This window comes from Mus musculus, chromosome 2 (assembly GCF_000001635.26).
Source record: "Mus musculus strain C57BL/6J chromosome 2, GRCm38.p6 C57BL/6J".
Lineage (NCBI taxonomy): Eukaryota > Metazoa > Chordata > Mammalia > Rodentia > Muridae > Mus > Mus musculus.
Window position 1 is genome coordinate 165404922 of NC_000068.7, and position 23097 is coordinate 165428018.

Below are 23097 nucleotides of genomic sequence, written 5' to 3' on the forward strand. Positions count from 1 at the left end.
CATTTGAACCAGCACATCATAGGTTAAGTGCCTGCCGAATAGACCGGGGGGGGGGGGCGGAGGGGGGGTGGCATGTAAAGAAAGTACGGAGGTCACATTCAAACCTGCAGTCAGTACATGGGGCAAATATTTACTGAGCACTGGCGGTGTGCTGGAACCTGGTCCAGACATCTGAGTTGCGTCAGGGAGCAAGAGAATGGCTTTTGTTGTTTATACTGTCCAGGATGGGCTGAGGGATACACACCACAGCCCTCTGAGAGCTCCGGAAGTGTGCACAGGGGAGACAGTGCAGGAAGGGAAGTTGGAGGTCAGATTTGCAGAAGTCCTGACCAGGAATCTGGGGTTTCATTCTGAAAGGCCAAGAGTCTTCATATCCAGTATTGACCAACATTCTTTATTTGCGCGCATTTTTGATCAGCAGTATCAGAAATCATGAATCCTATGGTCCCAAGGCTGTGGTTCTCTCTGTGCATGTCCGTCCTTGTCCCCCGAGGGATATCCCCATCCAGCCCCAGGGGGTGCTGAAGCTGATTCAGTCCTACGTTGTCACCTCTCGCTGAGGGCCCCCTCCACGCCAGCTCTGGGAAAATACTCTGACTCACTTGTGCTATCCCTGGGATGTCCTCCCTCTGGAGGAAGTGATAGCTCCACCCCCAGGTACCAGCAGAGTTCTGAGTCACCCACTGTCCCCACACTGCGTTGTTCATAGTGCCAGAGGCTTTTAACAGGAATAAGGACAGCAACTGTCTGCTTCCTGGCTTCAGCCTCTAGTGGAAGGCTGTCTTGGGTGGGGTGGGGTAGAGAGGGGTGGGGTGTCTCCATCTGCACAATGTTACAATGCTACAGCGTACTTCTGGCCTAAGACACTTTGCCCCCGTTTTCTCTGAGGTCTCCGCTGACCTTCAGATTTTTCTCTCACCCTTGAAGATCATGGCTTTTGCAAATAAGACTTATTGACCACTTGGGGTGGGAGTAGGGAGGACAAACCCAGTTGTCAGGGTAAAAACAGCTCTGCAGCCACAGAGCCCCTCTCAAGGGCCCAGCAGGGCTGACCTAGAGCTAGGGCCTAACATAATCAGATGAAAAAAGAGAACCCCAAGCATCTTGGGTAGATGTGTGAGCTGGAGTTTCTTGACACCCCCTCTCCCCCATAGTGTGTTGCTTGGGAGGCTGGGGAAAGCAGCAGAGAGACTCCAGGAAGACCTGTGTCCTCCCTCTGCCTCAGGCAATGGAAGCTAATCTCTAGTGGCCCGGATCATCTACAAGGGAGATGGTTAAAAAGAGAGGGCAGAATCGAGCCTGCTGCGAACAACTGTAACATCTGGCCTAGAGCTTTGGAGTCGCAAAGCCTCTCCTGTCTCTGGTCCAGAGACCTAAAGCCAATGGCAGCCGTGACTATCGATACCCCTGACCCCAGGTGTGAAAAACAAATGCCATTTCAGCTTTGCTCCTGGTGGCTGAAGTGGACTTTCCTGCACCCTGGCCAGAGACCAGCTTGGTGAAAAAAGCTTGTTCTACAGGCCACAGACAGCTAGTGCAGGAGATAGCTGGCTTTGAAATGCATGAGAAAGAAAGAGAAGGTGCTGCAGACAGTGAGCCGGTGGCTCCAGGAAACCACTGGAGGATGTCCTTGCTTGCTGCCTCCTATCAGATTACAGGAAAGAATTGCTTGATCAGCTTGGAGGCTCCTAGCAGCAAGTGACAGCAACAGCCTTCTGGAGAAGAAGGCCCAGCCTAAAAAAAAGTCCCCAGCAGGGCTCAGAAGGTTTGAACTGTGTTGTTGGTCAAGGCTGGTGGCAGTGCGGTGGCGTTAGCAGCATGGGTGTTGGCCCAGTCTGGGAAGGTGCCCAGCTGGAAGATGGTCTGTGCCCAGGTGTTCATGGCCAGGCTGAGCAGCAGGACACCCATCAGGTTCATCAGCAGGCCCGTCCGCACCTGCAGTGGAGACAGAGCAAGCTGAGCAATAAATAATACGCCTTCAGAGCAGATGGAAGTTGCAGGCTCAGCCTACAGCTGGCAGTGCACAGCTGGTCATACTAGAGCCAGCCACAAGTGTAGGCCACAGATGTTTCCCAGGACCCTGGTGGCTCCCCAGGGCAGGTGATTACCCCCCCCCCCACCCCCTCCCCACACCCACACACTAAGGATCTCTAGGTGTCAGGCACCTGGCCACAGAGTGGTCATGGATTATACCAATTAACCACAAGGTCACCTCAACAAAGTTATCTGTTTCCCCTCAAGTCAGAGAAAGGCAGGCCTGGCCCAATAGTCTTAGTTGATCATTAGGCCCCTCCCAACACCCAGCACACACATGTAGACACAGGTACACATGCATGTTCATATGTGTATGCAGGCACGAGTGTGTACAAGAACACACACACTAGAGGTCCGGCTAAGGAAAGTCTTTTCTTTTTGAGGCAGGGACTTGTAGCCCAGCCTGGCCTCAAACTTACCATGTAGCTGAGGTTGGCCTTGAATTCCTGATCTTCTTGCCTCTACCTTCCAAGAGCTGGGATGACAGCTAACATGCCTATCTGCTGTTTCTCCCAACATATTTTAAAAGTGCCTTGATTTATGATGTTCTCTGTTCTGTTACTATGAAACCTCACTAAAACGTGGTGGTGTTTGTAGCCCCGGGAATCTGTGTTTCTGGGCCACATTCACTTATATTTGGCTCCAGAATAAACCGTCTTCTCCTCATTGAGGTGACAGCTGTTTTGCTTTTGACTGCTGCAAGTTCAAGGCCAGCCAGAGTCACAAAAACTGAGACATCTCAATTGCTCTGCACCTGCTTTCTGAAAGCCCAGACCCTGCATCTAATAACCGCATTCCTGTCTGAACCCACCCAAATCCGGCAGCCCCTGATCCTGTGCATCTGGTGATATGGAGTGAAACCATTTCCCTACTTCAGACATTTGCACAGGCTGGGCTCTCTGCCCACTCCACCCCCCACAGGGCCATGGCTCCTTGCAAGGCTGCTGAGTCACTTTCACGGAGGTCGGTCTGACCCACTCCATCGTTCTAATTTGATCCCCGATATCTTGTATTTTTTTTTCCACTTAGCAATTCTGAAACTCACACTATTTTTAATGCGTGAGGCATAGTCTTCCAGTTTGACTCCAGCCACAGAAAGTACCTACCCTCCTAGGAAGCAGGCAGCTGTGTCTCCCGCAGTGCTGCCCCCCAGTGGCCCAACCACAGATTACACTGGGCAAACCCGACTAAGGAAAGAGGCCAGGAGGGAGAGCTTTCCTTTGCTTCTTTCTCCTCACTCTCTTTGCTTCGGTAGACTGTCCTCAGCTATGTGAGCAGAGGATGCATAGGGTAGTGGTGGCTATGGACAGAGGAAGAGGATGGGGAAAAAAAGAAGGAGGCAGAGAAGGAAGAGACAGAAGAGGAGGAGGAAGAGGAGAAAGAGGAAGAGGAGGAAGAAATGTCAGAGAAGACACTGGCGCATAAAGCAGCCATTCTCAACCCGTGGGTCGTGACCCCTTTGGGGGTTGAATGACCCTTTTCACAGGAGTTCTTCGACCACTAGAAAATATAGGTATTTTAACATTACAATTCATAACAGCTAACAAAATCACAGTTATAAAGTAGCAACGAGAATAAGCTTATGATGGGGGGGGGGGGTCACCACAGCAGGAGGAACTGTATTAAAGGGTTGACGAATTAGGAAGGCTAAGAACCACTGGTATAGAGGAAGAGGGGGAGGAGAAGGAAGGAAGGGGAGGGGAGGAGGAGAGAAAGGAGAGGAGGAGGAGGAGGAGGAGGAGGGAGAAGAGGACTGTTTTAGTGGGAAGATTCACATGGGACATGGAAGAGACTGGCAATGCTGGTCGTATCTGGCCATCACCCCCCACCCCTTTCCAGCCCACCTCTGGGAAGGCCCACGCTTACCATGTCTTTGACCAGCAAGTGTCCAGTAGAGAAGGCAATGGAGTTTGGGGGTGTTGAGACCGGCAGCATGAAGGCGTAGGAGCAGCCGACCGTGCCTGGGATCATCAGGTACAAGGGGTGCACATGCAGTCGGATGGCCTGGGTGGAAGGAGTTCCAGTGAGAAATTGAGATCATTGGAAAGAGAGTGTCAGCGATATAGAGATTGTCACAGTGACAGAGAACCGTAGATACACGTGGGAAGAAGAACAGAGACAGACGTGTAGATAGACACACACACACCACACATGACATGCAATTTTAGGGAGATGGAAAAATTTAAGGTCAATGGTGACAGGGCCACACTGCCCTTTACCACGGAGCAGGCAAGGAAACTTATTTAGAACCCCCCCCCCCTTCCCATATGAGCAAGCTTGTGGTCCCAGCTCCCTAGAGTAACTGATCCAGAGGTCTGAGTGAGAACCAAGACAGTGCATCTCTCTTATGTTCCCAGGAGCCCAGGCTGGAGCTGGTCCAGGGCCATAGGCCAAAGGCTCACATAACCGGGCTTGGCCCTGCCCTCATCTTTGGCATCTTAGAAGCTGCCACGCGGTACCTTTAGTCAGGGCCTGCCTGCAGGTGAGTGTCCCCTTGGCAAGCACTGTCCTAAGGCAGAGAGTTCAGTGTGACTTGGTCTTGGATGCTACCTACCCTTTAGGCTGACTGCATCTCTGAAATTCTCTTAGAGGGAATTTCTGCAACCGGAAGTGTGGACATTTTCTTGATAGGCTCTGTCATCATCCCCAGCCAGTAAATATTTTGATTTTGATGAGAATCCACATTTAAATGGCCTTTAATGGTATCTTTTCTGGGAACTGCCAGTTCCAGGCTCGTGGGCTTTGAGCTCCTTCCCCTCCTCCGTACTACCTCAGAGCATCCCTGTCTCCACCTGTGGCCAGGTAGGTACCCTAGACTTCAGAGCAGGGTCTGACCAGTCCAGTCCCACTCAGCAGGGGCCTGGGCACTCCAGGGTGCCCATCCTGAGGGCAAGTTGCTTGCATCCAGCAGTTTCCAGTGTTCAAGTTCTTTCACCTAGGGACTCCAGGCTGAACCTTGTCTTGATGTTAGCAGCCTGTGCACACAAGGTGAGGACCTTGTTGGTGATAGCTTTCTAGAAATGCTACCTGCCCATTAGGACAGAGCTTAAACACTGTAACCATGTAGAGCTTTCTGGAAATGTCTGCGGGACCTTTAGGACAATGCTTAAGTACTATCCATTTACAGCGGAGTCTGCTTCAGAAAAAGAAACACGTGTAAGTCTGTGGCTGATACAGTGTCACCTCAATTAAAAATAGAAACATAGTAATCAAAGAGATGAGGCGAGAAAGCTCAGCCCCCTGCAAAGGTGGCAACATTGTTTCATTTTATCCATTTTGGGTTCTAGGAGGGGTAGCCTATGGCTTGCTTCTCTTCAATCGGTTTAACTATAAAGTGAAATCCCTAGTTTCCTAACATCTACCCACTCACCCTCCTTTATTTTGAGGCAGCATTTCTCTATGTAGCCCTAGCTATCCTATCATAGGCTTACTATGTAGACCAGGCTGGCCTTGAACGCACAGAGATCTGCCTGCTTCTGCCTCCTGAGTGCTGGGATTAAAGGTGTGCACTATGAGATCAAGCTGACTTTTAAGTCCTAGAATGAGATTTATCTGTGGGCAGCGTGTGTCCTTAGCTAGTCCTGGCTGGACCCCCACCACACGCCCACCACATGCTCACCACATGCCTACCACACGCCTGCCACATGCCTGCCACATGCCTACCACACGCAGATCGCCTTGCAGGCTTACTTTCTCTTGCTTTGTTTTCTGCCTGCCTGGCTTCCTCAGGACTCTTTTTTTTTTTTTCTATCCTGCATCTTTTTGTGCCCCAGGAATGGCTGGGGTGAATGGGGACTTGCAGGTGGAAGGTTTGCTGGATCTTGCTTGCCTAGCAAAAGAGGGTTCTGAATAAGACACCCTAAATCACCCCTGACCCCAGCCCATCTGAGACTGGCCTGTGACTTTTATAGCAGAGGGCCTCAACAGGTTAAGCCTTGTCCTCCCAGGACACTCTTGGCAATGTCTGGTGACATCTTGGATTGCCACTCTTACAGCGTGCTGTTGGCCTCTAGTGGGTGGAAAATGGAGAGTGCTCTGACACCTCACAATTTGCAGGGGAACCCTCTGTGGTGGCTATTCCTGGTTGTCGACTTGACTATATCTGGAATGAACTACAATCCAGAATTGGAAGGCTCATCTGTGATCCTAATCTGAAGGCTAGAAGACACAGGCTTCTGACCTGGATCGTGGAATGGAGATCTTGAGGCACTGTGACTAAGAATCTCGGAAGACTAAAACAGGGAGATCTCTGAGTTCAAGATCATCTGGGACAAAGTAAGTCCCAGATCCAGGCATGGTGGCACACATCTTTAATCTGGGCCACACCTTCTGCTGGAGACCTACATAAGGACAATGGAAGAAAAAAGATTTGCTCTTTTCACCTGCTTGCCTTGTGGGACTGTGAGCAACTGCTAGATCCTTGGACTTCCATTCACAGCTGCTGCTGACCATTGTTGGGAGTTGGACTACAAACTGTAAGTCATCAACAAATTCCCTTACTATATAGAGACTATCATAAATTCTGTAACTCTAGAGAACCCTAACTGATACACTCTCCTTACAGAAAATTTTTGGATTAGAACAGGAGGCAACAGGGTTGTGGCTGGATGCTCTCCTGTGCTGGTCTGATGAATCAAGACTTTCCATAGAACTCATTCTTTCTATTTCTAAGAAACTTTCCATAGAACTCATTCTTTCTATTTCTATTTCTATTTCATCATGGGTTAATTCTCCCACAGAGAAGCTACCCCACTTCTTAAGTATCCCTTTAAGAAAGAAGCCCTGACATTTGTGAACTGGCTCTGTGGTTCAAACTCTCCCATGCATTCTGGGAGCCAGCAGGGCAGCTGTAGCCCCAGGGAAGCTCCGCAGCAGGGGACTCTGAGTTGGGACTTGCGTCACAGGGATCCTCACCAGCTCTGCCAGGACGGGCAGGAAGATGATGATGGTGGCCGTGTTGCTGGCAAACTCCGTGAAGAAGGCGATGACCACGGTGATGAGCAGCACTGCCAGCAGTGGGGGGACATGCTCCAGGGGGTGCAGCTGTCCACCGATCCATGCTGATAGCCCAGACTCCTGTGGGCAGACATACCTTTGGCCTCAGTCCACCCAGTACAACCCTTCACAGGCAGACACTAGTGCATGCTCTACAGGCCCAGGGGACCCCATGATCTATTTGGTTAGAAAGCAGAGTCTCTGTTTCCATTTGGGTCCAGCACCCAAAGTGCCATCTTGAGTTGAAGAGGGAACCAGACAGGCCTTTATGGCTAAGTCTTATTCCTTCAATGATGGTGACCACTTATATCTTCCGTAAAAAAAATGAAGTATTGTTACTACATGATCACACATTAATATGTATAGAATATATTATATCCCATATACTATTTGTAATATAAGACATATGTAATGGCTAGTTTAAATTAGTCACTTGATACATTTTAGAACCACCTGGGAAGAGAGTCTCACTAGGGATTGTCTAGATCAGACTGACCTGTGGGCAAGTGTGTAAGGTATTGTCTTAATTGTGTCAATTGATGAGGGAAGGCATAGCCCACTATGGGCAGAGCCATTCCCTGAGCTTGGGTTCTGGAACTATTAGAGTAAGGAACCTAAGCTGAGTGTGCTTGCACTCAGTCATTGTTTCTTTCTGATTATGGGCAGAATGTGACCTCTGCCCTGCCCCCAGGATCCTGCCTTGACTTCCGACTATGATGGACTTTAACCTGGAATTGTGAATAGAAGTCACCCTTTGTCACTTAAGTTACTTTGTCCGGGCCTTTTTTTTTTTTTTTTTTTTTTTTAATCACATCAACAGAAAAGAAAACAGAGGCAGCATATGTCTCATATATCAAATGTGACACAATGTTATTAATGATAGACTTATGAGCAGCCCTAAAGATTATTGTCACAATGATAACTAACCAATATTGTAGTCACAAGAAGCCAATATTAACATGGTATCGCTAGTCACCATCCTAAGAATCACTATTATCAAGGCTGGGTACCTGCTGGCACCTGCTGCCTCCTCCCTACCATCCTGTCCCTGTTTTATTGAAGAGGAAACAATCTTGTGACTTGCCGAAGGTCCCATAACAGTGACTGAGAATCCATATGAACTTCTAGAAAGTTCCCTATCATTTCCACCTTCCTCTGGAGGAGCTGGCTGTCACATGACCCTTTAAGAGCAATTCCCACCTGGGTGTGGTAGCTCACACCTATGGCGTCAGTACGTGGGAGCAGGAGGACCCCCTGGACTTCCCAGCCCACCTTAGGGCTCTTCCTGAGAAGGGTAGCAGAGCTGTAGGTTTAGGGGCTCATCCAAGGCAGAGTTGGATGAGCCCCAAACACTGAGAATCAAATCAACATGTCTGAGAGGAGCTTGCTCGTTCATGATGTGTGCAACATTCACTGCCCATTCTGGAGCTATATTTCTTATTAATGTATTTATTTACCTTTGCAAGACTGAACACTAAACCCAGAACTTGACACATGTGAGGCAAGTGCTCTACCACTGAGCGCTACCTGCCGGCTACACTCTCCTTGTTACTTCGGGTGAACTCACTCTATAGCCCAGGCTACCCTTCAACTTTTGCCTTTCTTACCTCTCTCTCCTGAGTAGCTGAGATTGCATGTCTGGATCACCATATCTGTCTTTAGAAGATTCCTTGATAGATTTGGGGCACAGCAGTCATTGTCCAGAAGGAACAACACATTTGCTTCTCTGATTTACCTTAGAAGTTACTTCCACGGCCAGAGTAATAAGAGCTTAAGAAGCTGGGTGCGGTGGCTCACACTTTTAATCCCAGCCATTTGGAAAGTAGAAAACAGGATGATCAAGAATTCAAGGCCAGCCTTGGCTACATAGGAAGTTTCAAGCCAACCAGGGTTGTGTGAGTCTCTATCTTAACAAGCCAAAAACCAAAGAGCCAAAATCAAAACAAAAACAAACGACAGCTTAGACACATCACACCCCAGCAAAGTCTATAGCATTAAGGCATTTTCTGCAATTTGCAGAGTTCTGTGAGAGGCTGCACCAGCCATTCCTTGCTACAGGGAGCACAGGGCAGCTGGTGCTCCCTCAAGCCATGGTCTGGCACACTGTGAGAGCCTGTTAATGACCAGGCAAGTGTCCAGTCAAGAGCTTCCTGTGGCCTGGCCTCTGAGTGAGAGGACCCTTGCCAACCAGTGCCTTGACTTGGGCTCCTAAATGGAAGGCATCTTCCTCTTCCCAGCTCCCTACGGTTCTGCTGGGGACACTAAAGGGGTTTCCTCCAGCCCTTTTCAATTCCCCGAGGAACTATGGTCTTGGTTTCCTTAGAAACACAGCCCTCAGAATTCTCAGGGAGGCCAGAGACCAGCAGTAGCCAGAGGCAGCATGGGGAGAGCTAAGGGACTCTGCTTAGCTGGGTTAAGTGTGCTGCCCAGCTAACTCTTTCACCTTCCCCGTGCCTCAGTTTCCTTATCTGTAGGCCAGAGGTTATAAGGGAGAAAAGCAGCCTACAGATCGAAAATACTTAGCACTGTGTCTGGGCACCATGAGTGCTAGTGGTCAGAGGTCGCTCGAGGTCACCTGATGCCTGGGGGTGGGGGGACTCAGAGCTGATTGACACAGTGGCTGTCAGACTCCAAAGGTGACCAGCAGACCCCAGGTCACTTTGCAGAAGTGAATGGGGGGAGACTAAGCTTTCAGGGTGTTGTTGTTCTTCCTCCTCTTTCCTTCAGCCAGACCCTCTCTCCGTGCTCTCATCTACACATAGTGTGGCCATGTTTCTTAAGGACAGTTCAAGTCCAGAGCTCAAAATTCTAAGTCTCCGAGGGACTAGAAGATGCATAGTCAGACAGACAGACAGGAAGAGGGGCTACGAGTGGGTAGATAACAAGGGTGGCAAGCCTCCCCCCCCCCATTTCTTCCTCACCCTCCTGACCTGAGACAAAAGCCCCACAACTTAAAACAGTTGTCCTCCATCCCCTACACCCACCCCCGTGGCTGATGGACCAGACCAACAAGTACAAGGCCAGACCAGGACGAGTTTACCCAAAGTGGTGGGTCTGTTAGCCTCTCTGTTTTTGTTCAAACTGACCAACCCTGAGTCAGGGGAGGGGTGTGCCTTAAAGACCCTTAGAACCCTAACTTTCATGGAGAGGTTGCATTTTAGCTTCTCTCTCTCTCTCTCCCCTCCCCCCTCAGTCTTCCTCTGTCTCCGTCTCTGTCTCCGTGTCCATCTCTGTCTCTGTCTCTCTCTCTCTGTGTATACATGAGTGTTCCCTATCCCTAAAAAATAACCCGAAGCTTCTTTTCCCACCGACTCTGCTGCTGTCAGCTGTTTGAGATTTTCCCTGCTGCTACTTGTCAGCTCAATTTCCTCCCTGCCTTTTAATTCTTTGAGTGGCAGAGCACACGAAACTAATCAAGGCCGCAAGAATGTAACACTGGGGTCCTGGGAAATCTCTCTAAAGGCCTCGCAATACACAGCAGACTCAGCTCAGCAAACGAATTCTTAGAAGAAAACAAAGCAAGCTTGAGGAAAGAGAAGGCTGGTGTGTGTGTGTGTGTGTGTGTGTGTGTGAGATAGAGAGAGAGCATTTAACCATTGCAGCATGTAAGAGCTCTGTGACCTTAGATAAGTGACCTAACATCTCTGTACCTCTGATGACTCTGCGGATTAATGGGTGTCTATAAAAATGGTACGGGAAAGGATGTATTACTTTTTAAGTAATCTGCTGAGCAATAGCGTGTTTTCCTCCATGTGGGCATTGCCCCAAGTACTTTGCTAATATTAATTTAAGTTCTATGACCATATGCATGAAATAGGCGATGCGATCTTTCCTATTTTATGGCTGAAGAAACGGAGGCACAGGGAGCGTGTGCCGGCTAGTTTTATGTCAACTTGACACACGCTAGAATTATCTGAAAGGGGAGAACCTCAATTGAGAAAATGCTTCCAAGCTGTAAGGCATTTTCTTAATTAGGAATGGCTGGGGGGAGAGCCCACCCATTGTGGGTGGGGCCACCTCTGGGCTGGTGTTTCTATAGGAAGGCAGGTTGAGTAAACCATGGGGAACAAGCCAGTAAGCAGCATTCCTTCATGACCTCTGCACCAGCTCCTGCCTCAGGTTTCTTCTGCCCTGTGTGAGCGCTGGGCTACTTCCTGGAAGTATAAGTTGAAATTAACCCCTTCCTCCCTGCTTGCTTTGGTCATGATATTTCATCACAGCAACCGAAACCCTGACTAGAATAGAGCTGACAGATGTGTTCTGAGCTTGGGCTCTGAATCTTAGCCATTTTGGTAGGCTCACGCCACCATCAACAGGTCACACATAAAAACCGATTGTGATTTCCAGCAGAAACCGGCTGACGGCAGGAGTATGCCTCTCTGTCCACCTCTGCGACTCACTGCCTCTGACTTAACCTCCTGGAGCCCAGTAGATTTGTACGGTGGATGTGATTTACATTCATGACGTACCAGTGCAAGAGCAGACACTAGACAGTCACCTGCCAGCAGCTATGGCAGCTTCCAGGTCCTATGTGCTCATGGCAATGGCAGGGATCCACTCTCTTCCAGAAACTTCTCTGGTGGCTCAACGCAGACCTTCTGAGCTCTGGGGTGGCTAATCTTCACAGTCAACTCAATTGGACTTGAAATTGCCATGGAAACAGACCTCTGGGTGTGTCCATGAGGATGTTTCCAGAAAGGTTTCACTGAGAAGATCCCCCCCACCCCTCAGGAAGCCCTCTGCTTCCTGACTGTGGATACAATGTGCCTTCTTTGCTGTCATGGACTGTATCCTCAAACCAGGAGGCATTTACGTAAGGGAGTTTATCCCAGTAAATGCGACAATGGCTAAAGCAAGGGCCACGAAGCATCAGGCCACTCCTGGGTGCTCGAACAGTGGTGGGAAGGACAGGTGGCTTCATAGTTTCCCTATGGAGAGGCCTCAAAGCGGCAAGCAGAGTTATTTGGTAGTCACTGGGTACCAGGAGGGGGAGGGGCAGGGGCAAGGAGTTGGGCTTTAAGGAACATGGCCTCAGTCTCTGAGGAATCAAGACCTGAAGAGCAAGGACTCAGATCACAGAGAAAGGTCATTAGAGAACATTCTGGGGGTGGCGGGCTGGCGAAGAGCAAGGGGCCATTGAGCTGCAGGGAGAAGGAAAGAGGAGGTGCGCATGCTGGCAGGGAGGGAGTCAGGGGCCGGATGTGAATAGAGGCCCAGGGAAGCCTTCGCTTTCAGCCTAGCGCTGAAGTATATGGGTATTTAGTGCGTGCCCTGCAGCAGGTGGCCGGAGTAAGTGCTATTATGACTTCTGAGGAAGCCACATGTCGGGGCCCACCTATCCTCCACCCGGGGATCCTCAAGCCTTGGGCAGCCTGATGCAGCCTGGTGAAGACCCTGGACAGGGTCCAGAAGCCAAGAGGTGTCGCAAGCTTCCTGGTGGCTCCTGGGCCAGATTATGCGGCCTAGGGACAGAGGCTGGGGTGAAGGGCAGCTGGTAGACAAAGGCCTCACTGAACTGAAACCCTGGCCGACTGCCCAGCACTGCCTCCCAGCATGCACTGCGGCCCTGCATCCCAGCCCAGGGGCAGGGCCTCTCCACCAATCCCCCAGCTTGGGGAATCCTCTGGGGTACAGGGTCTCCGGCAGCTCCTGCCCCAGGCCCAGGCAGTGCCAGTCACTGTATCAAAACGTACCTCAGCCACTGAATTGTTTAGGTCTGAGCTTCCCCATCCCCTCCACTAGCCTTTTCTCTAATGTCTAATCCAGATAGCCAACCACATCGGGCCGTGCCCTAAGCACTGCCTCATCTTATAACACTAGTTATGGCAAGTGGCTGCCCCATCATTCCCATTTTACAGATGGGGGAATTGAGACCCAGAATATTTAGTAACTTGACCAAGGTCACACATAAGAAACTGTGATTCTAATGGAGACAGTCTAGTCCCACTGCAAGGCCTGACCCTCCAAGCCTGGCTAACATGCTGCTTCCTCCAGGAAGTCTTCCCAGATACACCGCGTGAGAAGGCACTTCACCCTTCCCTATTTCAGAGATATCCTTAGCCGGAGGTGGAGCTGATCCTCACGTGGTAAGCCTGGAATCTCTTGGTGCTGCCCTCTCCTGGCTAAGCAAACGGTGTTAGCAATTGGTTCCTTCCATCTTTAAAATGGGGACAGCAGCTGAGGATATAACTCAGATGCATGATGTCCTGGGTTTGATCCCTAGTACTGCATTAAACAGACATGGTAGCTGATGCCTGTGATCTCAGAATTCGGGAGGTGGGGGCCGAAAGTGGGAGACTCAGGAGTTCAAGGCCATCCTTGGCTACTTAGCAAGTTTGATGCCAGACTTCGCTACATGAGACCCTGTCTCAATGGACTGCAGTGGAATGGAATGGGATGGACTGGAGTAGACTGGGAGAGGATGAGATGGGCTGGGTGGGGCTAGGGCAGCAGCTGTGAGTCAGGGGTTCTCCGAAGACAATGGGTCACTGCTTGGAAAGCCCCTCAGCCTGGCATCCAAGCTCTATAGAGGGTACAGTGGGGCTTCCAGACCTCAGAACCAAGTTCATTCAATGGGTCACTGCTCCTATCCAGAGTTCCTGGAGACACAATTATTCACTGCCTCACTTTTCCTATCTGTAAAATGGGGATAGAAATATTACTTGCATCCTAGGGCCAGGGGTCAGGATTAAATGAGATGATGCTTCAGTTGTATTGTTGGTGTCGGGGCTGGCTGACCCTGACCTCACAGGAGAACAAGCCTGAAGCTGAAAGTAGGCAAGCTTGAAACTGCTTCAGTCCCTGGGTGGTGCTTACCCTGGTCCCAGCCTGCCTCTGAGCTCAGTCTCAGAGATTGTGGAACTAGAAAGCCTCACTGTTTTTAAGGAGATACATTGTTACACATTGTTATTAAGTCACCATAGCTTAGAGTTTCTATTTCCTAAACCCAATGTGCCCAGGAAAACATGTTTTTAACCTGTTCTGACCTTGTGAGCCCGGGATGCATGACCATCCTTTGCCTTGCTGAACTCACGAACCCATGATTATTACCCTTTGCCTTACAAAAAACACATTTTCAAGGTATCTTGATCAATACCCATGACCACCTACGCTATGATATATGATCACTCACTGTTCCCCATAAAAGAGACCCCCCCAAAAGCCAGTGAGGAGCTACTCACTGAAATCTTGACCAGGGGTGAGACTACCAGCTGGCCAGTCCCGGGCTCAACTCTAAAATAAAGCTGGCTTCAATTAGATAGCCGTTGAATTGGTCTTTCTCCTCACAGATTCGGGTTTAGCAGAAATCACTGAGAATGGCCCTCAATTTCTGACATTTGTGTCACTAGGGTCAAGGCCACAGACTTTGGGGTCAGCCTGCCTGGATTTGAATCCCACCTCCATAGCTGTGTGACCTTAGGCAACTCACTTCACCTCTCTGTGTCCTGGCTTTCTTGCACTGAGTGGGGGTAACAGTGGTATCTGCCTCCGAGGTTTGTGGGGAGGCCTCCCTGGGGTGACGCTGGGTCACCCCATGACTAGTGCTAGCCTTGGTGTGTGCCTATCTTGGGACCCCAGGGGCTGCATCAGACTTCATTCCTCTGTCAACATTGCTAGGCACTGAAGGTACACCCACAGGCTAGCTGGGGAGCAGGACCTGGCTGTCTCCTTGCTTGCTCCCTGGAGCTGCAGTAGGAGACTGGCCATAGCTGCCAGGCCCACTCAGCAGCAGGCCTCCTGGGCTGCAGGACTCCCCCTTCCTTTCTACAGTCCCAGTTCCTCCTAAGCCCACAGCCTCCATCCTTTCCTGGCTCCTCCCTTGTCACAGGGGCCCCTCCTCCCTGGCAAAGCCTGGTTTCTCCCTGTGCCCACAGCAGCTGCTCTTTCACCTCACAGCCTGGACTCCTGCGTGGCCAGAGCTTCCACTCTCTCCATGCCCAGCAGCCCTCTCCTTCCTCCTGCACCCCCGCTGCTCCTCCCTGGCCACAGTCCTCCCTCCTCTGGCCCACTGCCCCCAGGTCCCCCCAGCTCTCACCTCACAGCCCTTGGCCATGGCAAAGCCACCTCCTAGAAGAAGGATAATGTTCCAGGGCACTGTCTCCTGGGCCTTCTTCCAGCTCAGCAGGGGCTCCGTCTCCGAGTTGGGAGCTAGATAGAGAAAAAGACCCAGTTGGCGTTGGCTTCAGGCTGCTTGGCTGGGAGGATGGCAGCCCCAGAACCCCATCTTTGTGGGGACTTTCGGGGACCCCAGGAAGCTATGTCTATTTCTAACATCTGCTTTGGGATTTAGGGAGAGCCTTAGCTCCTCATTCTGATCAGAATGGAAATGATTTTCAAGGCTCCTGTAGTTAAGAATATCCTGGACCTCAGGCTCTCCACATGCCCTGTTTAAATGTCTCACCAGCCTTCCTGGCTAAGGGCTATTTTTATTCTCATTTACAAGATAAAAGGCTTTTCTCTATGTCTGAATGTGGGGACTGTGGACCCAGGACAAGTGGTTTTGGCACTTTGGTTTTGAATGCCCATTCTCCACAGAGAGAGCCGGTCTCTGTACAGTTTTTTGTGTCCCAGACTGCAGTCCAGGAGGGCCTGGGTGCTGCTGGCCCAGGGTCCGTGGGTACCATGGACTCAGGAGAAGGGGTGGACTTGGTCTTTTGGCTTAGAATGCCCATACCCCAAAACTAAGGGCAAAAGGAGGAAGGGAACTGAAAAATAGACACCGGGGTTCTTGAGCCCAGTGCATTGTGGGATGGCTGCTATTTCCTGGAAGGTGGCGCTGGACAGCAGTGACTGCAGTGGGGTAGGGGGCAGCAAACAGCCGGCCCTGGGGTTAGAGGGAGATGGGTGAGGCTCTTCAGGCCAGACCTGTGCTTGAGAGAAAACTGCAGTGTGGAAACAATGGCAGGTGACAGCCAGGGCACCAAGTTAGCATCCCCCATAAGCAAGTGCCTTGGGTTAGTGACTCGACCTCTGTGAGGACCCAGGAGTGTGAGGGGGTCACACCAAGCCTGGTTCTTTGTCTGATAAATAAACCCCACATGTCCACCATGTGCCCAATGCTCTCTTGACGTCACAAACACAGACCGTGTATGGAGACCAACTCTTTCCCTAGAGAACAGACATTCCCCAGGGAAGACACGTAATAAATAAATACATACATCAGTGTTGGGAAATATGTGTTATAAATAACAACTAAATAAGTAATAGAACAGAGAGATATGGTGTATTCAGGGAGGGCTTCTCCGGGGAGGTGGCATTTGGGAAGAGCTCTGAATGATGCAGCTGAGTAAGCCAGGCAGACATCTGGAGGAAGAGCTGGTTGGGAAGGGAAGAAATAAGAGTTATCCTGGCCATCATCATCACCATAATCCCCATCATCTCCATCATCCCCATCATCCTCATCATTGTCACTACCAGCAGCAGCAGCATCACCATCATCAGGAGCAGCAGCAGCAGCAGCAGCAGCAGCATCACCATCATCACCCACTTACCAACCACAGCACAGTGCCCAGCTACCAAAGGCCCTAGTCTGCATCAATGTCACTGAGACCCATGAAGGGAAGGCAGTCGGTATGAGCAGGATACCTATGTGGCCTGGTTTCTATAGCTTATCTCTTTTTAACTAGGTCTTTATCAGGCAACTTCTTCCCATGGAAACCCTGTGGCCCCTTGCCAAGCTCCCGTGGTTCCTACTCCATGGGGGAACACTACAAAATGTTGCCTCAGTCACTTCTGCAAGGCAACTGGTAGCCCAAGGGTGGCCGTGTGTGGAGTCCCTGTCCCTGCCCACTGATTCCCGAGACTCCATCCTGACCCTGCTCTGCAGAGGGGACGTGGCGACTCCCTGGCCCTGACTGGTCACACTAAATAATTTCATGCTACTATTATGGCCCCATGGGTTGGCGGTGCGATTTGAATTATTGGGCGATATCTAAAACTAGGGGAGATTTCATGTAGAAATCTAGATTCTTTGATTCTCTTGAACAGAAAAATCAGAAAACTTTAATGAAAACTAGTTCTGGTTTTCTGCAATGAAATGAGTGACATCTTCCCTTGAAAGCAGAATTTCCAGGTGTGAGTGTGAACAGACCTGATATGAGGTCTTACCATTATAGTTATATTGTGAGGATTAATCTTATTGTCAGCTTGACTGGAGTCACCATGGCAACACACCTTTGGGCGTGTCCATGGGGGGTGGTCTGGAGAAGTTTAACTGAAGAGGGAAGACCCACCCTGCATGTGGACAGGGCAGCATCATCCAATGGGGGTGGGGTTTGAGATTAAATATAAAAGAGGGGGGCGTCTCTCTCAGCTTCCTGACAGCTGACATGATGTGGCTTGAGCCCTCCAGATCCTGCTGCCATGTCTTCCCCGCCATGATGAACTGTTTCCACTTGGACTGGGACAAAGCAACCTAGTTCCTGTTATTCTGCTGCTGTGATAAAGCGCCCTGACAGAAAGTATCTGAGAGGAGAAGGGTTTGCTCAGATCACCATCCCAGGTCACAGTGTGCCATTGCGGGGGGGGGGGGGGGTAGAGGTGGAGAGGGAGTGGAGACAGCAAGAACTCAAGTAGCCAAGCCAAGAGTGGAGAGAGGAGGCGTGCACACAGGCTCACTGCTTAGTCAATTTCTCTGCTCCTTAACACTTCAGGACCAGAAGACAGCAATGGTTCTACCCACTTTTAAACTGGTTCATGCAAAACCAATGAACATAATTAAGACAATCCCATCCCGCACAGACAAGCCCATAGGCCAACCGCATCCAGACAGTCCTTCATTGCGACTATCTTGGCAGGTGATTCCAGATGATGAAAAGCATCAAACCTTTTCCAATGTGCCTCTGGTCAGGGATTTGATCACAATCCCGAGGAAAGTAATGAGCCACCTTCTGCTGCTGAGTCCTTAATGGGATGGAAACTGTCCCTTGTTTCAAAGACGTGACAGAGCAATGGACTAGGAAGCCATGCATCCCATGAGCTACACTTTCCTGCTACCACTCAGCAGAACCTAAATGCTCTCTCTAGAGGCATTAGAATTTGCAACAATATCTATCCAATGACCAACCCCAGAGGCAGGGCATCCCCAGGAACCCTGGCTGTGTAAGTGAGGAGCCAGGCCCAGAGAATCTGGGGGCCTTATCGGAAGCCACAAAACAAGGTGGAAAGAGAGTAGGGTAGCGATCCTCTGTGACACCTCTCCACAGTGCAGAATGCAGGGGACAGAGCCTAGACTAAGAGCCAACAGGCCAAAGTCTTGTCAGGAGTCCATGTTGCTACAGGGACTCCCAAGAGACACTGCCCAAGTAAGAACAGATCACACTCCAAGGCCCTTAGGCTGGAAGCATGGATGGGGACCAGAGAGCCAGAAGAACAGGGAAGACTCCAGAGAGCATCACTGTGTGCTACAGGTGGGGAAGGAGTAGGCTGGAGCCCTGTGAGGATAGGGAGGAAGATGAAAGGTGAATGGCAGAGGAAAGCAGATGTTCCCGGAAAGGAGACCCAGGGAGGAAGTTCAGGCTTCAAAACAGGGAACAAGAACTCTGAAAGGGGAGAAACTCTAAGGGGAGAGAGACCCAGAGGGAGGGAGACTCAGAGGGAGGGAGCCCCAGAGGGGAGGGAGACCCTGAGGGGAGGGAGACCCAGAGGGAGGGAGACTCAGAGGGGAGGGAGACCCTGAGGGGAGGGAGACCCTGAGGGGAGGGAGACCCTGAGGGGAGAGAGACCCAGAGGGGAAAGAGACCCAAAGGGAGGGAGATCCAGAGGGAGGGAGACACTAATGGGACACTCCATGTTCCATGGCTCTTGCCCCCCCCCACCACCATGTTTTTTGTTGTTTTCCTCCCCAGTGTCTATTCAGTTTAAGCCTAGCTCAAGTTTGTCTGTCTGCCTCTTCAGGCATCTGAGGTGTAACTCCTACCTTGAGCAAGAGTTTTCTATACAATATCCAAAAGTAAATACGTTGGCTTTGTGGGCCAAGAGATCAAATTGAGACCACTGTCGTCTTTGTATTCACATAACTAAGAACACACAGCTTCCAAGATCTGGGGAACTGCAAAGCTCCCCCCACCCCACTTTGTTTTTGTTTGTTTGTTTGTTTGTTTGTTTTTTGACAGGATTTCTCCATGTAGCCCTAGGTTTCCTGGAACTCACTCTGTAGACCAGGCTGGCCTTGAACTCACCAAGGCCTCTTGAGCTTGGCCTCTGCCTGCCAATGCTGAGATTAAAGGCACGTGCCTCTCCACTGCATGCTAAGCCTTGATAAAGAACCACGGAAGCTCAAGTTCGCACACTAGTCGGATATCAGGAATTATTTTCCTTTTGGCTTTTTTCCAGTCATTTGAAAACGCAACAAGCATCTTTAGCTCATGAGTTGTGTACATGTGTGGGAGTGGGGCACATACCTGCTGGGTCTTGCCCAGAGACTGTAGCTGTTACTATGTCTCCTAGCTGGTCACCTGGGGCAGTCCCCAGTGCTCAGACAGAGCAGCACACTGACCTTGTGGCCAGCAGCACTGAATCTCTGCTCCCTGGTTCCTGGGTCCCCTGCCCAGCCCCAGACACCAGCTGTGAGCATCTTACCTTTGAAGTCAAACCACCACTTGAGTGAGGGCTTCTGGGAAGGGAAGAAGAACAGGATGGTGACAATGGCCACACCGGTGACAGCATCCGAGACAAACCTGCAGAGAGAAGGTCACAGGCACATGACTCTGGCTCCTGACAGGTCACAGATAGGCAGACTTGTAAAAGTGGATCTGCAGACTGGGAGACGTCTGCTGTAAGGGATGCGGAGGGCTGTGGAACCACCATCCTGTTTTGTGCCCAGGTCAGATGTGGCTACCAAGGGAGGTCCAAGCCATTACCCAGGACACCCTAGGGAATTCTACTGCTGCCAAACAAAGGCTTGTTCTCTTGATCTAAAGACCTAGAATAGGGACTCTTCAAAGGGGGGATTTGAAAAGCAAAAGATATTAGGGCCCACAGAGTGCATAGGAATCACCTACACTTGGACCCCATAAGAGCCCTGGATGTGTGTGACTAGCTTCTGCTTGGGTTCTTCCTGGCACAGACAACTCACCACCAGAGAAGCAGCTATCCACACCTGCCAAGCCCAGGTCCACCAGCCTCACAGCTCCTCCAAACCCAGCTTCCACATTTTAAGAACTCACACCGTGTCTTTGTGGGTGTGAGTTCTTGGTAGACATGAGGCCTTTAGAGTAGGCTTTAGGGACATCCAAAAAGCAGAAATGACTTGCTTAAGACAAGACTATGGTCTGTGGAGGGGGTGGGCTCGAACCCTGATTTTCCCAGCTCTGAGCTCAGGGAAGCCCAGAGCCCACTGCTAACTTATATAGCACACACCAAACGAATGCTTGAAATTGCCAAGAAGATGGTTTGGGGGGGGGGAGGGGCTGGGCCAATCCCACACCATACTCGGGGCCACTTTTCTGTCACCTTCACGGGAGTGGGGGCATCAACCTGGTGAGGGCATTGGGAACCTGTGATTAGTGAGACAATCCAGGGTTAACTTCGAGGAGGGTAGTTAGTGGTGTGTTTCACACCCTTCCATGTGACCCCTCCCCTACCGCATTCCTGGCCTTGAGTTCTTTCCAGAGCTATTCAGTCAGTGTCCCAGTCCACTGCTTTATAGTACAACTCATTCTCATCTTCAGTGCACTCAGTCCAAGCTGCAGTCACTTGGTTGTCCAGTACCTGCTCTTGTCTGTGCCCATGGCAACCATCTCCTGCTTAGCATGTGACACATTCTCCATCCATGAGTGACTGAAGCAACATAGGTGCATGGAATCACCTAGCTCATAAAGGCTCATAAAGGCTGGGCTAGGGTTCTAACCCAGTTTCGTCTGAGTGCTTGTTGCCTGAGAAAGCTAGGGTTAGCACCCACCTAAGCTCTTCTGGAAGGGACTTCAACCCAGCCAGCTCCACACAGCCCACCCCGGGACCCTCCCATGGAGCCCTGCCCCGTAGATCTGCAGAATCTCACCCAGGGGCGAAGAGGCTGGCCCAGCCAGGGATGAACTTGGGGTCCCGGGAGAAGAGGAGGATGGCAAACGTGCAGAACAAGATGAAGACGGCCTGTTCAGCAAACCTGTGGAGCAGAGATGTGGGCTTGGTGACCTTGGGCTCTGACAGGCACCTGCTTCAGAGAAAGCTGAGGGGCTAATTACTCTCAGGGAAGCCTGGAGAGAGGGTGCCCCAGGGTGCTCAAGTGATTCCCAGAGTCCTCAAAGGGTTCTACCATTGTTAAGGGAATTGTTCAGGATCCTACAGAAGAAAAACAGACAGACAGAAAGACAGACAGACATATAACAGACAAACAGAGCAAAAGAGAAGCAGAAAAGCAAAGAGAAAGGGAATGGAGAGGCACAGGCCAGGTGTGGCGATGCACACCTTTAATCCCAGCACTCAGGAGGCAGAGGCAAGAGGATCTCTGTGAGTTCAAGGCCAGCCTGTATTACATGGTGAGTTCCAGGACAGCCAGAGAGCTATGTAATAGAGAGATCCTGTTTCAAAAAAGTGAGAGACAGAGAGAAAGAAAGAGAGAGAGAGAGAGACCCACCCACACAGAGAAACAATCATACAGACTGACAAACACACATAGAAAGTCACAGATACTTCAAGAGGTGCATACACAGGGAGAGACATGGTCAGACACACAGTGGAGGATACATAGAGATGGAAAGACAGACTCTCAAGTCTGCAGGAAGCAGCTGGCAGTGTATTGAGTCCACAGACTGGGAAATGGAGTCTTAAGGCACACAGGGAATAATGGTCAAAACAATCCTTGAATTTGGGCTTGCTGAGGTCACCTTGATTTCATCACATGAGAAACATGTATTAACCAGGCCCACAGCTCTGGGAGGTGAAACAGCCCATGGATAGAAGGAGAACTTAGGTGGGACGGGGAAGATGCCTAACACGGTCCACCCTGAGCCCCAGCACCAGGGCAAGGCAGGAACCACCTTCTGCCGTCTCCCACTGTCCCGCTCAGTCACTGGGCCTCAGCCACACTCGAGGTAACTCCCCTGAAACCCAAGGCCCCCCTCACTCCCACCCAGCATCTCCTCATACTTGATGGGCCCCAGGTTCTGGAACTCCTCCTGGATCACCGCTTTAGCCTGATCCTCTGCGTCAGCTCGTATCTTGGATTTCTTCTTCCTCCAACTTCTGGGGTGGAAAGATGGAGATTAGGAGTGGTGGCTGCAGGGGGGTGCTTTATGCTTTAAAATTAAAATTTCCTTTTTTGTTAAGTTATTTATTTATATTCAGGAGCCTGAAAGTGTCCTGGTATATATGTGGAGGTCAGGGGACAAACTGTAGAAGGTGAATGTCTCCTACCATGCAAGTTCTGGGTACTGAACTCAGGTTGTCTGGCTTAGCTGCAAGTGACTCTACCTGCTGAGCCACCTTGATGAGCAAAGGTAATTAGCTTCTTACCGACCTTCCCTGTCCCCTGTTCCTGCCCAGTTACAGCCTGCCCATCCTGAAGATGCTGACAGCTTGGTGCGTGGTCTCCTGGCCTCTATCTTTCTCTCCTAAAACGTAGGTTCCGGCTGGCCTTTTAAAAAGTATGAAATATCACTGGCTACATTCTCGGGCTTTAAATCCTTTCACAAGTCAAACACACACATGGATAATTAAAAAGTCAGTGGAACAAAACAGAAATAGGTTCCGTCACAAGTGAGAATTCGGTCCCTGGTGAGGGCAGCATGTCTGACCGACCGGCATAGACGGGAGGGATGTTCAATCGCCATGTTACAAGAGGATGGTCAATCGCCTTGCTGGATGTGTAGGTTAGTGGGATCAGAGTGACATCCTAGAATTTGTTTTCAGTTGTGGAATTAGGGGATACTTCATGCCGTAAAGTATTTATTTGGGTGTTGTTGTTGTTGTGGTCTAAGTTCTCCCTAGAGGATGGTTCCTGCTGTCCACTTGACAGGGTTTAGGACCACCTCTGGCCATGCCTGTGAGAAACTGCTTTGATTGTGTTGACAGAGGTGGGAAGGCCCATCTTAATTGTAGGCAGGACAATTCCCCAGACAGGGAATCCTC

General features: G+C 50.5%; 1 protein-coding gene across 1 annotated transcript in view; it reads right to left on the reverse strand.

Annotated features, from left to right (window-relative positions):
• Window positions 1-373: 373 nt before the first annotated feature.
• Slc13a3 (solute carrier family 13 (sodium-dependent dicarboxylate transporter), member 3) overlaps window positions 374-23097 on the reverse strand; it is a 67903-nt gene continuing 45179 nt past the window's right edge. Inside the window, exons 7-13 of the mRNA NM_054055.2 lie at window positions 22117-22212; window positions 21029-21133; window positions 19609-19706; window positions 15065-15177; window positions 6949-7110; window positions 3901-4038; window positions 374-1935 (exon numbers count right to left, since the gene is read on the reverse strand). Of these exons, the coding sequence (NP_473396.1) occupies window positions 1759-1935; window positions 3901-4038; window positions 6949-7110; window positions 15065-15177; window positions 19609-19706; window positions 21029-21133; window positions 22117-22212 (889 nt within the window). The 3' untranslated portion in view covers window positions 374-1758. The remainder of the gene's footprint in view (window positions 1936-3900; window positions 4039-6948; window positions 7111-15064; window positions 15178-19608; window positions 19707-21028; window positions 21134-22116; window positions 22213-23097) is intronic.